The sequence below is a fragment of the Sus scrofa genome, chromosome X (genome assembly GCF_054392235.1).
Source record: "Sus scrofa isolate SSC_HxYL_T2T_F1_AM1 chromosome X, Sscrofa_HxYL_maternal_Yorkshire_Landrace_v2.0, whole genome shotgun sequence".
NCBI lineage: Eukaryota > Metazoa > Chordata > Mammalia > Artiodactyla > Suidae > Sus > Sus scrofa.
The window spans coordinates 108,707,867-108,724,671 of record NC_139401.1 but is presented as its reverse complement, the minus strand read 5'-3'; the positions used below and the strand labels follow the sequence as shown (position 1 = coordinate 108,724,671).

Here is a 16,805-nt window from a genome sequence, read left to right as displayed (position 1 = left end):
TTCAGGAGCCTTCAATCGGAGGAAAAGAAACTCCATCTATGTCACCGTGACTTTGCTTATTGTGTCCGTATTAATACTCACGGTGGGCCTCGCTGCAACCACCAGGACCCAGAATGTGACTGTTGGAGGTTACTACCCAGGAGTTATTGTAAGTATAAAAGGCATAGGTAGGTCTCGGCAGTTTGCTGGCTACAGACATTTGGTTCTACCCTGATAGTTTTCAATTCTGTTTGAGTTTTTGTGTTTGCTCAGTTTTCCGCCTTTATAGTTCTCTACGTTTCTATAGAGAGGCAACTCTGGGCCCATTTAGAAGAGCACTGGAATAAGAATCAGGAAGCCCTGCTCTACCCCTAACAAACAGTGTGACCCCAAGCAAGTCATCTCACCACTAGGCCCTCAGCTTTCTGGTTGAGGAGGTGTTCCTAATTCGCAGTGTTAACCTTAGGCTGAGATCCTGTCCTCTCTGGGCATCTGCTTGCCTATATGTAGTAGAGGTCACCTGATCTTACCTGAAATCTGCCGACCCCTGCAGCCTGACAGTCTATGACCCACAGCACTGACCTGCCCTCCTACCACAAAGTGATCCTGCCCTCCTACCAGGAAAAATGTGGAATATTTACTCCTACAATTTGTGTCTTTATTCATTTACAAAGTATATACACGTTTGCCAAGCATAGAAAAATGGAAATTCAAAAATTAGGTAAAAACGAAATACCTGTTAATTTTTGATATCCTCGTACTAATCCTAAAATGTCAAGGAATGAGATGTACTTGGCATGAAGTCTCATTAAAGGGAGTGGCTACAAATTTTTGTTTCCAACAACCTCCTGGATCATTTTGAATACTGGGGGCTTTCTCATCAGATATGCTTCGGTTGGCATTGGTGTCATTGTTTTTTAATGGGATCTCACAGTGTGGTTGACAACGAGCTCACCCGGAGTGGTCCACGTGTCAGCCCTGTCATTTTCTCTTTTTCTCCATGCTCGCTGGGCTTACAATATTAGGGTCATCTTCAACTTGTGGTTTCTTTTTTTTTTTAACTCGTCGTTTCTCAACAGGAGTCTTTCCAAATGACTTATCCATTTTGTTGGATCAAGTTTAGTTAAGACCAGAGAAGGCTATCCAGAACTGCCCTCAACTTCCCTCCCTGCCTAGCTCCTCGGAATGTGTCCTCCTCTCTGCCAGGATAGCTGGCCTTGTCACCTGACATTCACACCGAGGGAGGGCGCCAGTGACAGTCTGTTTATTGAATATTTGTAACTTGTCGTTTCTTATTCTTTTAGATAAACAAAAATCAGGAAACAAGAGTTCGAATCGTTTCCTTCCATACTGCAGTGGGTTGTTTTCCCCATCCCAAGGCTGCATGCAGTCCGCTATGGAAACTGCCGAACACTTTGCACGCCAAAGCTCATTTTCTGTCAAGTCCTCATGCAGCATACTTTACATGCATACCATTTCGTTGGTCAGTTATACCTCAGTCAAGCTGGGGAAAAATGAAAGAAAAAGGAAACCAAGCCAAAACCTCCTTTAGATCTACACACACTGCTGTTGCACCCAAAACCCTAACTCTAGAGGTTGGATCATATGTTGAATTTTGAATAGCAATTAAATGACTCCCCAGTTGGAACTGCTAGAGGGCAGGAAGGACGTTTCGGATGGTTCTTTTTAAAATTGCATTATTATTATTATTATTATTATTATTTTAATATTTTAGGTTAGTGAAGAGGTCAGACATTATTTGGTGTTTTGTTTCTTTTCTTTCTCGCGCGCGCGCGCTCTCTCTCTTTTGGAGTGTTGGGGTTGAAGAGAGAAGCAGAGGAAAGGGAAGAGATTAAAGATGGATGCCTTTGACAAGCCAGTGCAGTGAGTGGCCAAGCCTGACGCCTGTTGCCTAGGTCACCGATTCCACAGTCGGCCTCTTCAATAGCCTGAGAGCCAGCCTGACGTGGGCTCCCAGCAGCTGAAGGCCCTGCTCCCCGCCCCGCCCCACCCCGCCAGCCTGAGAAGTTCCTTCCCCGCTCTTGGGCCAGCAGGGCTCCCCCCCAGCCGAGGGCAGGTGTCCCACAGACACCGGTTGGTGCCCTCTGTCAAGCATGTGATGTGAGAGCTCACCCCGTCCCCTTCCTGTGGTGAGGCAAGAAAACCAGTCGTCAGCAGAATTGGGTTTTATTTTTAAACACAAGGGGGGAGGGACGGAGGAAGGGGGGGTAAGATGGCATTTTGATGGCTTGGGAGAGCAATTTATAGGGTCTGCGTGACTTTGTGGGCCTCAGGTAGCTGCATTTAGTAAAAGATTTCTGGCTGATGCGCAAATACTCAAGCCAAGATTCAGACTCTCTCTGGGTGAGGGGAAGGTATTTTCCATGTCATTTAAGAGTAGCAACTGCTATTCATGCACAGTGCCTCTGAACCTTCTCTGTAGAATATCTGCCAGTGGGTGGCTGGGTTGGAATACATTAACAAAGGAAGGAGGGCGCGTGATTGTTGTTATTCGAGTACCTGATGTTCAGCTAGCACTGGAAGTTAAAGCAGTGGGGGCGTGTGTCTGTGCGTGTGTCTCGTAAGACCTAATGTGGAAATGTTACCCAGAGAGCTGAGAGCCAGCCCTAGCAGTGTGCCCTATGGTTTAACCTTAAAAAATGTGCTTTTAGAGTTCCTGTAGCTTGTTTCTTCAAAATGAGTTTTAATTATAGAAAGTGCAGAGGGGAAAGACTGCAGGTTGAGAGGCAGAAAAATCCATTCGAGTTTATAGGTCAGATCCTGTTGTAACAAATACAATGACGACTCGCCTCTGAAACAATAAAAGCCTGCAGATCCAGAGTTATCTGGGATTGGGCTGCTTTCGCTCAGTGAATAGCTGGGTTATTAGAGAGGTACTGTGTAAATTCTAAGCCAGTGGTTTCCCCACCGTGGTGTGTATTTTAATAAACACCCCAGGGGAGTCTAATGCAGGCGGGTCAGAGACCACCTGAAGAATTAAAACACAATAAGTACGATTAGTAAAGCCAGAGTAGCATCACGTGGCGTTTTCACATTCTATACTTCGGATTGGTCGGCTTGAATATAAATGACCATGGTAGAGATTTGTGAAAAAATGTCAGATTATTTGGAACGCTGCTGTTTGGGGACTCTGGTTAAATGTGTACATGAGAATTCAAAATTTTAAGATGGACAAATTAGGGAGCAGTTGTTAGATTAAAAGAAGACTTACCATACATTTCACTTAAATACTGAGATCTCAAGCATTGAAAACTATGATTGTATCTGCACAACTCTGAGTCACGTGAAATTTTCTGAGACATCTTTATTTTGCCAGATGAGATGCCCTGTGCAATGAGGTGTATTATGATAGGATGTTAGCTACTCTACTTGAGCTAGAATGTGACATCATCATCCTAAAACACGTGTACAACAGGCATCTTTAAAGATGTGCTAGGAGTTCCCGTCGTGGCGCAGTGGAAACAAATCCGACTAGGAACCATGAGGTTGTGGGTTCAATCTGTGGCCTCGCTCAGTGGGTTAAGGATCTGGTATTGCTGTGAGCTGTGGTGTAGGTCACAGACGCGGCTCAGATCTAGCGTGGCTGTGGCTGTGGTGTGGGCCGGCAGCTGTAGCTCTGATTAGATCCCTAGCCTGGTGAACCTCCATATGCTGTAAGTGAGGCCCTAAAAAAATAAATAAATAAATAAATAAAGGTTATACTCTACTTAGAGTTATTTTAAAAATGTGCTAATCTGTCCAGGCTGAACTGTACAATTTTAAAATAATTAAAACCAACACAGACAGACTGGCTTAGGATTGTCCTTACAGTCCTCAGATATTGACATATCATGTTCCAGAAGAGCTCCAGTGAGCTTTCTACTCTGGAGGCCTTAAAAAGCAAGCGCCTTGGTTGTATGAAGCTGGAAAAGGCAGGGGAGAGAGCCCGCTCCTTCTCTTTAACTCGAACCTTAGGTCCAGGACGGTGAGGCCTCTAAATGTGTTTCCCATGCAACCCACAAGATGGAGTTGGCCACCTGATCAGTGCTGAAAGCCTTTTCCATGGCACCCTGTCCCCCAGCTGTTGTACTGCTAGGGACCACATCAGCCTGGGTTTTCTTTCAGGAAAGAAACCAGAAGTTTTTGCCCTGCTTCCCAGGCAGGGGAGGTGGGCTAGGTTAGTTGAAATTACATCAGCATCGTCACCATGGGGTAGTAGGAGGCAGAGACACTAGGGATGGTTCAAAACAATCAGCAGCTCAGAAAGCTTCTCTAGGCCAGTGTGGCTTCAGCTTCACACGTGAAGACTCTTGATAATTCCAACAAAGTTTTGACTAACGGGAATGCCCAGGAAATACAAGGAGGTCTGGATAGTGGGATTTTGTGGTTTATCGTGAATTAGGCAGAATTTTTTTCTACCTCGTGTTGGAAATGTTTCTATGAGATCATTCTAAAGTAAAGTTCCTAGCTTAGTAAGCACATTTCAAAGATGAGACCTGAGTCTTGATTTGCTAGATAAGATTACCCTTCATTGACCTCCTGTGCCCCCTTAGCATTGTGATTCACAGCTCTCTAAAGGCGCCCTCGGCCTGGTCTCTGTACCTCTCTTGCCAAAATTGTTAATTCACAGTCCCCTGAACATGGCTTGGCTGGAACATCCTTCCTGGGCTCTCTCTGTTTATCTAAATGCTCTGTCCTCCCCCACCCTAAGGACACAGCTGGGCATCTCCCCACTGCTAGGGTCCACAGTGGTGTCTGCCATCTTTGAACTCCCTACCACAGGTCCCCTATACTCATGGTTCTTGGAAAAGACTTAACACTCTGCTTTGTGGGATGTTGGGCTATATTCTCATTTAGCTGTGTTTATACAGGTCTCCAATTCCTTATCTGAACCCTTGGGCCAAATGTGTTTGCAAATTTAGACTTTTTTTTAAATTTCAGAAGGATAACATATTATCTGACAACCCAGGGGAGTCTTGAGATGCACCCCATAATCAAGCACCTTCATCTTTTTTCAGTAAATTGATTTTTACACTAAGTAGATAAACATAAAATCACCTCACATCAGTTCAAGATCAGGTTTTGCCACCAAGTTGGTTACAAAAAAACCCTTTTGCTTTTAAGAGCTTTGTGGATTTCAGGATTACAGAAGGGGATTGTGGACCCCTTTACCTAATACAGGTCCTCGAGGCTGAGTCTCTTTGGTCTTGGCCCTACTTCCTGGTCTCTGAATCGCAGGTCTAGCACAGTGCCTGCCAGAGTATATGTCCAATTAATACTTATTGAATGATTAGTCCTTTTGAGCCTCTGCCCCAGTGGATGGGGAATAGGCATGGGTTATAGGGCACAGCCTAAAAAGAGCCCTTGAATCTGACTGATTTCTAATGATTTGTCTTTTTTTTTTTTTTTTTTCTTCTACAAGTGGAGGGCAGCCAAAACAAAGCAAACTGGTTATTTGTTCAGGTAATGGGGAATTAGGGTGGAGGTCCAAAGGTCTGAACATACCATGATTCCATGCTGTTCTCAAGGGAGGACCACACAGCTTACCTTTCTGATGCCTCAGGAGAGCAAACAGTGGGCTAGAAGCCGCTGCCCATTTTCAGGAAGTTCTGTTGATTTTTCCTTCTTTACTTTCACCCCCTCAGCTCTTCCTCAAATAGGACTTCTTGCTCCATTCCTGCAGAAACCTTCTTCCCTGGGGGGCAGTGGTAAAGGTCACTATTCTGCTAACCCTGGCCACACACTCAGCACAATGTGGCTGGAAGAACACCAGCTGTTAGGGGAACTTCAGTCAGGGGAGTTAGTCAGGGGAGCTGTTAGTCAAGGGAGCTAACTAGTCCTGGCCCTGCTATGAACTTGTGGTAAGAGGGGACGTGTCCATATAATTCTCTAGGCCTCCACTTTGCTGTCTATCAAATGGGAGTGCTACAGGCTCCCCCAAACTCCGTAACATAACGTGGAGGGCAGGTGCTTCTTTAAATTCAAATTCTTTCAAATGGCAGGTAGTTTTAATGACACGGGGGAGTTCTTCAAGCTGTCACCCAGATGAGTGAACTCTTCCAGCCAGAACTCAATTAGTATAAGTTCCCCATCTGGTGAACTCTGCCTGTCTTTGACCTCATTTAAAAATGTCTCCTCCGGAGTTCCCGTTGTGGTGCAGTGGTTAACGAATCCGACTAGGAACCATGAGGTTGCAGGTTCGGTCCCTGCCCTTGCTCAGTGGGTTAACGATCATCCAGCGTTGCCATGAGCTGTGGTGTAGGTTGCAGACGCGGCTCAGATCTGGCATTGCTGTGTCTCTGGTGTAGGCCAGTGGCTACAGCTCCGATTTGACCCCTAGCCTGGGAACCTCCACACGCCGCAGGAGCGGCCCAAGAAATAGCAAAAAAAAGACAAGAAAAAAATGTCTCCTACTCTGTGAAATCTTAGAACCACCATCTATTTAGCAGCCTACCTTATGCAGGTCATGCTGTGTACATACCTTATCTCAGGTAATCCTCATAGCAGTCCTGTATGGTAGCTACCATTATGATCCCATCTTAGGGATGAGGAAACTGAAGTGCAGAGTGATGGAGGACTTAGCCCAAGATCACATCGTTTGTAAGTAGCAGAGCCAAGAATGTAATACAAAATGGATTATTCTTTGCTCCTGTATTTCTTTGTGCCTCGCCTGTGGTCCTTGACCCACAGTCTGTGCGTCGCGCACTAGACTATCAACTCCTTGAGGGCAGAGGCCATGTCTTCTTATTTATCTGGCAAAAGTACTCAGTGAGTGTTAGAAAATGGACTTGGAGTGGAACAGAAATGGAATGGAAGGCAAGGGGAGGGAACTGGGTGAAGGAACTGGCTGACCTGGGATTTCCAGCCCCAGAGCACCTTGTCTTTCCAGCCGGTTTCATGAGGCTTCACCCCACCTCTTCCGGTCACCGGCATCAGAGTGTTATTTGAGAGTGTCAGGAATAGCGAGTGTGTTGCTTCCTGTCTTAAGGCAAAGACTGCTGTCGGGGCTCAGAAGACATTCAGTGAATATCTGTGGAAACAGATGAACCACTCACTAAAATGACTTATTTTCCATGTAAGAAGCTGCCTCTGACTTTCAATCTCCACCAATGGCCCAGAGTGTCAGAAGCACAGGCTATTCATGGAATTATTCTTGAAAAATAAAAGCTGTGGAACATATTTGAAAGGGGAGATAGGATAGAATATGAAACTCTTATGAAATAGAGCAAATAATGATAGGATTTTCCAGCTCAAATCAGGTTAGAGCTGCTCAAAAGTAGAATGTCTTTAAAAATAGTAATAATAAGCACTAGAATAATAACTCATATTTACCGAGTACTCACTGTGCCAGGGCCTGTGCAAAGTTCTTGGACTGTACCATCCTGGCTAACCCTGACAAAACCCTGTAAGACAGCCACTACTGTAGTCCCCATTTTCCAGCTAAGGAAAATGAGGTTTAGCGATATCAGTTTGTTCAAGGTCTCACAGACACAAGTGGAAGAACTGGGGCTAGAAGCCAGGTTAGTCTGATGACCAGGTTTTTGTTTGTTGTCTTCTAAGAACCGCACCTGCGGCATATGGAAGTTCCCAGGCTAGGGGTCTAATCAGAGCTGTAGCTGCCTGCGTACACCACAGCCACAGCAACGCCAGATCCACTCCAGGTCTGCGACCTGCACCACAGCTCACGGCAACACTATCTCTTTAACCCACTGAGCAAGGCCAGGAATCGAACCTGTATCCTCATGGATACTAGGTCCGGTTCGTTACTGCTGAGCCATGATGGGAACGCCTGATGACCAGGTTTTAATCACTATACTTTATCATAAGATATTTTAATTGCATTTTTTTTCTGCACCTGGGGCATGCGGAAATTCCTAGGCCAGGCATTGAATCTGCGCCACAGCAGTGACAATGCCGGATCCTTAACCGCTACACCACCAGGGAGCTCCTTAATTACATTTCAAATAAGACCAGGTGGGAGACAGGCATAGTTTGCCGAGTGAGAATGCCCTCGGTAGAGTCTTGCATGGCCGGGGAGACACCCTTACGCTCTCCAGCTCCTATTTCCCAAGAGGGCTTGCTGGCTGAGTGGCCCTGCAAGATAAGTCCTTGGAAATTTGTTTTCATTCCTTCCCTTCATTCTTTTCCATTCTTGGGTTTCTGAGACAACCATCCAGTCCCCCTACACTTACCCCACTAAGCTCCTACCCAACCTTGGGTCCATTAGATTTCCAATCCTAAGTGTAAGGCTTGGTGGCGGGGCTCAGACTGAAATAGATGCCCCTGTGAGCCGAGGCAAGGCTGCAGATGGAAAGCCAGATCATTAGGGAGGCTCAAGAGAAGTGGAACTACATCATTGGACTTGTGTTAAGATTGATTGGTCCCTTCCCACCACTTTTTACTTGTTCCACTTTCATCCCTGTCAACAGCCCTCGGTTAGTGGTCGTTTTCAGCTGCGAGCGTCAGACTCAATCCACTAATGGCAGAACTGAGAGGAAAGTGGGATCTGCTGCGCGGAGCCAGCATCCCAGCCACTTAGACAGGGAAATTGTTTTTAAGGGTTTTACACTGCCATTTCTGTTCACCCTTTAATGAATGCTTTCTGTCCATAAATGAAGCAGAGATAGAAGAAGAGGTGAATAAGTGCTAATGTAAATTGCAGTGGGTCAACCACAAATACAGGCTTTCCAAAAAATAGTTCTTTTGCGGGCGGGGGCGGGGGCGGGGGCGGGGGCGGGGGGGGGCGGTAAGTCTAAGTTAAGGTACTTACTTGCTGATTTCTAAAATACTTCCTGGGTTTGATTAGTGTGCCAGGTGCATCAAAAATTGCTATTTCAAACCTTTATTTTGTAATTCGTGCATCAGGGTAGAAGGTCTCTTTGCAAATGAAAGATAAAGATCAGAATATAATGCGTGCTTTTCACCATTATCTGTCTCATACTGACTCACTAGTCACATGCTACGTGATAGATATTGAAATTGAAGTAAGCAGTCTCTGAAAAGCTATGGTTGACTTTTAATTTTAGCTTTTGGGCACATGCCTTTCTTTTTAGGTGTGATTCATATCTCCAGGGAAAAATTGGCAAATTGTGGGAGAAATACTTTCCTTGTTCATACTTTGTATTTGTGTGAGTAGCAGCTGCAAAGGTTCAGCAGCTATACCCCAGGTATTTTCTGTTATCCGGAATGGGGTCCCGGAGCAGGACTAATCACACACTCAGGCTGGCTGTCTTCCCACATGCTATGTATGCCTTGTTGCTTTGCAGCTCGGCTTTGGATCATTCCTCGGAATCATCGGATCAAACCTCGTAGAGAACAAACGGCAGATGGTAAGTTTTCATCACTACGGAGTCAAATTCATCATCCGAAAAAGTTCAATATTTCTATAGATAAGTAACACATTCCTTATGGTGGCCCAAATGGGGCCTCTAAAAAAAAGTTACTTTGACTTTTCTTCTAAGCCTCCAGGGAACTTGTTTAAAGTGACCCTGTCATGTGCGGCTTGATCTCACCTTGCCTGATGCTGCCTCAGTGGCCCAGCTCGCCTCCTTAAGCCACAGGGATAGGCAAATCTGCATCTTGCCCTTCACTTTGCTCCTCATCCCCAAAGGAGTGTGCCAGCCTATCTGGTCAGGTCATTGTCCCTTCCTACACCCCCTTTGCTTCTCCAGTTTCCACTGCCACAGCCCTGGCTTCCTGACAACTCTCACATGTTCCTCTCTGATGCATAATCTTTGGGGAAGTTTTTGCAGAGGGTTCCTGCCTTTTAGGAGATTCCAATCTGGGGGCCTTTAATAAACAGAATATATTGGGGGCAGAGGAAGCCAAAATAAAATTACGAAGCCAACCTTAAGTATTTCCATCACCCATAGTTCAAAGCTAAGTATGTGGTAAGGTCCAGGGTGAGGGGAAGCATATAACAGGAGGTCAGACTTACAAAGTTCTGTGCCCTAATGGGGGCCCACAAGGGCAAGCTGTTGTATTTTCCTGCTTCAGCCTGAGAAGACTTCCTAGAGGGCAAGAGACGGAAGTACAGACCGAATTGCAAGCGTATGGCAGCGTATTGCAGTTTTATAGGCTTGTAAATCATGATGCCTGGTGAGTGGTCAGATGGTGGACTGATTAGGCTCCCCCTGTACAAGTCTCTATGGCATCTAGACTCTGATAATGGGGTCTATTTAACAGCAAGTTTAATCAGATATTGTAATAGCTCCAGGGACAGAGAACTCTAACCATATGTTCTCCCCCAGCCATGTGGGGAATTGCCCTCAGGGGGGTTCTGATAGTTCCCTTCTTCCATTTCACCTGGGCTCTCCTGCTGCCAGTGGTGTTTGCACTTTGGGTTTAAATTATTCAGATTAACAGGGGAGTTCTAATTGTAGAGCCGATCATAGCATAGCTAATAATGCCAATTTCATGACATTGTTCATCCATTATTTACCAATTCTCTGCAGTGCTGTGAAGTGAGATTTATGGGGCGAAGTTTCTGAACAACTCCCAAAGGAGATCAGTGTTTGCTCCTAGCCTGTTGAGACAGGAGAACCTTAGGGTGGCCTTGACTTTGATTTCCTCCTTCTCCCTGGAGAACATGGTATTAATGCCATGCTGTTCCCTCCCCTTTCCCCCAATACCCCAAGGAGGCTGTTTTGAGGGTCAGTAAGGGCAGATGGTGGGCTCCAGCAGGACTGCCCCCTGTCCCTGGAAACACCTTGAAACACCTATCCCCACACTGGATTGTGATGAAAGACATTACTAGGAAAATTTCTGTTATCTAACATGATCAGAGAATAGAACAGTCTGGTTCCAGCAAACATTTTCCGTACTTGAAGTTTTGCTTTTCTTTTCTTTTTGTACTTTCTTTCTTTTCCTTTTTGGTCTTTTAAGGGCCATGCATATGGAGGTTCCCAGGCTAGGGGTATAATCGGAGCTGCAGCTCTGCCCTACGCCACAGCCACAGCATCATGGGATCCGAGCCATGTCTGCAACCTACACCACAGCTCACGGCAACGCTGGATCCTTAACCCACTGAGCAGGGCCAGGGATCGAACCTGCATCCTCATGGATGCTCGTCAGATTCGTTTCCACTGAGTCATGATGGGAACTCCAAAATTTTTATGTATACCGCACAGAGTCGATTAGTTTCAGAGATGTCAACCCTTGTAAAATGCCTTTGACATCTAAGCCATAATGAGTTGAGCAGTGAAGCAGGGCAGGTGGGGTTGTGTGAGGCCTCAGCATCAGCCCCATCTTCTTCAACGCCTATCATGGGGTCAGGGAGTGGGGAGAGGAACACTGTATGCGGAGCCGGCAGACACAGGCTCTTCCATATACTGGCTGGTGATGCTGGGCACATCACTTCCCCTCTCCAGTTCCATAATAAATCAAATAGGGGGTTGGACTACATGATGTCAAAAGGGCCAACTTTTTTCTGAGTCTGAGAATGGAGGAGCCACGCAGTCGTAATTCCTCAGCATCCTTTTCATGTGGTGCCCACAGACTCATGGAGTGAATCTCTTAGTTTGCCCTGAAAATGTCACAAGTGCTTCAGGGGCCCTTTGTCCGCATCCTCCTCCCCCTGCTCCCACTCATCCCCCGGTGACTGAAAAGGGTGTCCCTGCGGGGTCTCTTGGAGACTGCCTCGCCTCCAGAAGCAGCGAGAGTGGAAGGCTAACAGACACTTCTGTTTTGTCCTCCCCACAGCTGGTGGCTTCCATCGTCTTTATCAGCTTTGGTGTGATTGCAGCCTTCTGTTGTGCGATAGTCGATGGGGTCTTTGCTGCCAGACACATTGTGAGTATTTTTAGCCCAGAGTTAAAGTGCATGTGCAGTACCAAGAGGCTTTGTCCACAGTGTGTGTGCACTGGGTGTGTGCTGAGGGCTCTGAGGGTCACAGAAGAGGGAGAAGACCGGACTCCCCTGCCTCCAGGAGATGACATCGAGATGAGGACATCCCTGGACACACATGGGCACTAGACCGCTGGCTCTAAGCTGCAGGTATAAACTCTACCTGCCACAGTGTTTCATCTTAGAATTGAGATCAGGGCAGGCTTCCTGGTAGTAGGCGGGCTGGAGCTAAGCCTTTGACATGTGGGCGAGATGTGGAAAAGTCAAAGACAAGTGCATCGGGGCCAGGGGACTGGCCTGGAAGTGATGCTGAGAGGGAGGAGGTCGGGAAAGAGCAGGAAGCCACGTGACTTCCCAAGAGCCTCCAAGGTGGCAGTAGCTGACCTTTCTCCCCTTCCACAGCGGCAAGAGCAGGCCATGAGGACAGACACCTTTTCTAGGACACCTGAACTTCACTGTCTCTACAACAGTGGTTGGAGTGGGGTGATGTGATTGGGGTCCTCAGAGCTAGAGGCCTCCAATCAGAGCCCGGCCGTAGAGTTAAGGTACCAGATGCTTCCTACCCTGGAGAAGCTGTGCCTTGGGGAAGGTGGTTTCACTCCTGAAACCCAAACCTGTGCTCCTTCTCTGGCGAGGCCTGGGATCCCTGTCCTTCCCAGGGGGACTCGCCCCTCTGTCAGTGCTGTCTGTCTTGTACCATTCCAGACATGTGACCCAGAGCTGCCTTCTCCATTGGGCTCAAGAGACACCGGGCCTAGGACCCATGGACTTTCAAGGGTCCCAGAAAAATATGAGAATTTCTTCTCAAATCAGAAGGTGAACTTTTTAGGCTGGAAAAAAAAGTTTTCACACACAATAGGAATTTGTGTTTATGCCACTGCCGTCATAAGCTATCCTTAAAATAAAATATCATTTTCAATATTTTTAAATAGAGGCGGGGGTTTACAAAAGGCAGAAGTCCCAAGGAAGTCATAACAGAGCCCTGATCTGACCCACAGACCCAAATCCAGGGCAGCCCAATCAACTTCTCGAGCCCGCGACAAACTCAAATACTCACCCCCACCCCCACTGCACCAACAACGAACATCAAAATGTCTAATGAACTAGTTGGAATTCTGTGTTTTCAAAGCAGTTGAATCAGAGCAAACTTGTATTATTGGCATATTCTGTGGATCAATGATATTTGATTCCCTTTCAGTTGCTGGCTAACAGTGTGGGTCATCCTGAGGGAGTGTCCTGCGGTGGATCTGGGGAAGGATAATTCGCAACATTATTATTTCAATTCCAACCTGTTTGTGGCCCCTCCTCCCAGACATAAGAGTCAGTCCCTTATTTGTTAAGATTAGTGGAATTTGTATGGTCAGTGCTGGCATCTTGAGAGAGAATTTCTGGCCAGGGGGGGAAGTATGGGGTAGGAGAGAGAGGCCTCTGGACCAGTTTTCTTTGGGGGCCAGGAATGTGTCGGCCCCTGTATGAGACCCCTCCCTATTGATTTTAGCTGAGAGAGGCCATCTTTTTCTTCTTAAAAAGGCAAATGACACAACAGGAACTTGTAACAGCCACGAGCTTACCACCGTAACATAGCAATTCTTACCATTTTTACATATTACCTTCTGAGTATATACCTATTTTGTAGGATGCTTGCAGTCAGTCATAGTAGGTAGGCTATTTTGTTTCAACAGGAGCCATCTTAATAACAATAATTGCTTGTTTTGTGCAGTGAATCTAGGGTTTCAGTGTGCCTTGACATCTATTATCTCATTTGAGACCCACAGCAATCCTGTGAGATGTGTAGGGCAGGCATTATTATTCCCATTTGACAAGCACACGTCACTCTGAGGCAGTCTCCATGGCAACAGAGGCCTAGTGGTCAAAGAAGCCTGCAGTAGATTTTGATGGCATCCTGAGCCTAAAATGGCTTCCTGTTTTCCCCGCCTCCTCCCACCTCTGATTCTTTTTCTTAAAAAAAACAAAACAAAACAAAAACAGCTTTATTCATTATGCCGTATGGCAGAAATTGGCACAATACTGGAAATCAACTATACTTTAATTAAAAAAACAGGTTTATTGAGATATAATCCCATACAATTTACCCATCTGAAGTATACAGTTCAGTGTGTTTTAGTACATTCATAGTTATATGCAAACTATCCCCACATCATTTTAGAAGATTTTCTTCATCCCCCAAACAACCCAGTGCTTTAGCTATCACCTCCCTATTCCCCATTTTACAGTTTAACTTCTTTCACTTAGTGTAATGTTTTCCACATTCATCCATACTGTAGCATGGTATCAGTGCTTCCTTTCTTTTTATGGCCTAATAATATTCCATTACATGGATATGCCACATTTTGGTTATCTGCCCACCAGTTGATGGACATTTGGGTTGTTTCCACCTTTTGGCTTTTATGAATAATGCTATTGACATTCGTGTACCACTTTCTATGTGGACATATGTTTACATTTTCTTTGTGCATATACCTATGATTGGAAGTACTGGTCATATGGTAGCTATATTTAACCTTTGGATGAACTGCCAATTTTCCAAAGTGGCTGCATCATTTTACATTTGCACTGGAAGTGTGTGAGTGTGCCAACCTCTCTACATCCTTGCCAACTCCCGTTATTATCTGCCTTTTTAATTCTAGCCATCCTAGTAGGTACGAAGTGGTTTCTCATTGTGGTTTTGATTTGCATTTCCCTGACTGTGAAACTCTGTGATCACTGTGCTCAGTCAAAAGCAATGGGAGAAAAAAAATCCAAATTATATTTCCTGGAAGTTTCTTCTAGCTTCAGACCCCAAGCCCTCTGTACTTCCTGCTATTAGTGACCTGCAGTAGAGCGTGTGATTCAGGGGTTGGGGGGAAGTCTGGGGGAGTCTTTGAGAAGACCTTTCTGCCTACACTGTACCTATCCTAAGCCATCTACTAGTTCTCACTGACACCAGGCAGTCTCGAGGAAGGAGGTTCTATTAATCCATGCTGATATCTGTTGGCCAGTTTAAATGAAAGGCACATTTGGGGACTGGCACCGCTTGGTGGGATAGAGGCAACCTTGCCTGTTTTTGAGGAACAACCTGTAACATCATGGTGCCCTGTCCTTTGGTTTGGGGGCATATGAGCTTCCCCTCAAAACCTTACCCCTCCCCCTCCGTCTTTGGCTGTGGCATGCACGGTCTTGATGTGGGATCTCAGTTTCAGACCAGTGATTGAATAATCCTAGCCACAGTGGTAAAACCAGGGAACTCCCTCAGGACCTACCTTGTGACATACCCCTCTAAATGTCTCTTTTTCCTTTTCCCTCGTGTCTCCTATTTCCTTCCTCTCCTGTCCCCTACTATACCCATTAGCTAGCTGGGAAAGTCACTTTACCTTCTTGTGCTACGGTTTTTCCTCTTCCGCAGGGATGTGCTAGCAACCTGGTTGCCTCTCAGGCTTAGCATGAGGACAGTGTGAAATAATGGGTGTGAATGTGCCCCGAGAGGCCCTGGCACAGACACACCCACACGCGGCAGAAAGCAGTCTCATGGCCCTCCCCTTGCTCCGGAGATGATAGGCCTCCAGATGTACAGGGCTGCTGCGCCCCAGCGGAATGGCCTTTTCTTAGCTCCCCATCGCATGGGCTTGTTCCTCCCTCATGGTCAAAGTGCAGAAGAGTTGCCCGAGGCAGCACAGTGCAGCTGTCTTCATTTAAGGCAGGTGGCGGCTGAGTGCTCTCTGCAGGACCAAGCGGTCAAGAAGGCAACCACCAGCACATCATGCCTCCCCTTCTGCGGGATAATGATGACCTCTGCCATTGCCCAAGCACAGAGAATACATCCTGCCAGGTGTGAATAGGAGAACCCTCGTTCCTTTCCAGCCTGACTCTGGGCTAAGCCCTCAGGGTGATGTGCTTTCAGAGCATGGAGTGGTCATGTAGGAGCAGCTGATGGAAGGTCCTAGGTCCTTGATGGGGCCGCAGGCTGGGAGGCAGGAGACACCTGGGTGTCAGGTACAGGAGATTCTCAACCACACGTGTGGGAAAAAAGAGCCACCAAGGATTATTGGCAACGGGGGGAGAAGTGGGGCGGGGAGAAGGGGGGCAACAGGTGGCCAAACCCCAAAGATCAGTTTGCATAAAGCGCTTGTCCTGTGCTAACCTGCTTTGGGCCAAAGCCCCCTACCTACTGTTAGTTTTCTGGGCTTTAGCAGTATTTTGGGAACTCAGGTAATCTGTGTAGTTGAGTGCAAATGGCTCATCGTTCAGTTGAGTTAAAATATACAGCAGGCTCAGAGGCCCATCCCCCCTGGAGCCTGCTTCCTGAGCTCTTCCTTCTGGAAAAGCTGTGGCAGGGACAGTAGGGAGTACACGTCAGCCAGCCCTGGTCCTGTCCCCAGGTGATAATGAGACCTCATTGTTGGAGCTGGCCTCCCTCCATTTGGGGGTGTGATGTTGCATAACGGGGAGTTTTGACTCTTGTTCTCTGGGGACTCTTTGCAAAGAGACAAAGACCAGAAATAAAAACCAGAGCGGAAATTTCAAGAAACCCATTTCTCAATCAATTTCCTAATTTCTCATTAACAAAATGGCCCAATAGAAAACAGTTATTAGAACATTTTTATCTGATCCTCACATTCTCAGGCTCCCTAGATGGGCAGCTTTCAGAAATTTAACCCAACCCACTGCCTGCTGTGTGTGTGTGTCTGTGTGTCTGTGTGTGTGTGTTTAAATCTTTTATTACCAATCAGAGCACTTGTTGCTTTATCACCAAAGCCAAAACCTCTCTGGTTTGGTATTTCCCTATCCAGGACCTGAAACCACTCTATGCTAACCGGTGCCACTATGTCCCCAAGACATCCCAGAAGGAAGCTGAGGAGGTAAGAGCCAGAATGAAGCTGCACATCTTACCTTTGGGGAAAGTCACCTGCTCTGCTTAGAACCCCTTTTCTTTTACTCCTTCTCCCAGGCAGAGGCCGAGGTATCTTTACTTGTTCAGTGGGACA

The 16,805-nt window shown here is 46.5% G+C and overlaps 1 protein-coding gene across 2 annotated transcripts in view; it reads left to right on the top strand.

Moving 5' to 3' along the window:
- The window catches only part of TMEM255A (transmembrane protein 255A), a 50,721-nt gene that overhangs the window by 6,834 nt on the left and 27,082 nt on the right, over positions 1-16,805 (top strand). For both annotated transcript variants that reach the window (XM_001925258.7, XM_003360426.5), the window contains exons 2-5: positions 6-148; positions 9,246-9,308; positions 11,680-11,769; positions 16,611-16,679. In XM_001925258.7, coding sequence (XP_001925293.3) covers positions 6-148; positions 9,246-9,308; positions 11,680-11,769; positions 16,611-16,679 — 365 coding nt within the window. The remainder of the gene's footprint in view (positions 1-5; positions 149-9,245; positions 9,309-11,679; positions 11,770-16,610; positions 16,680-16,805) is intronic.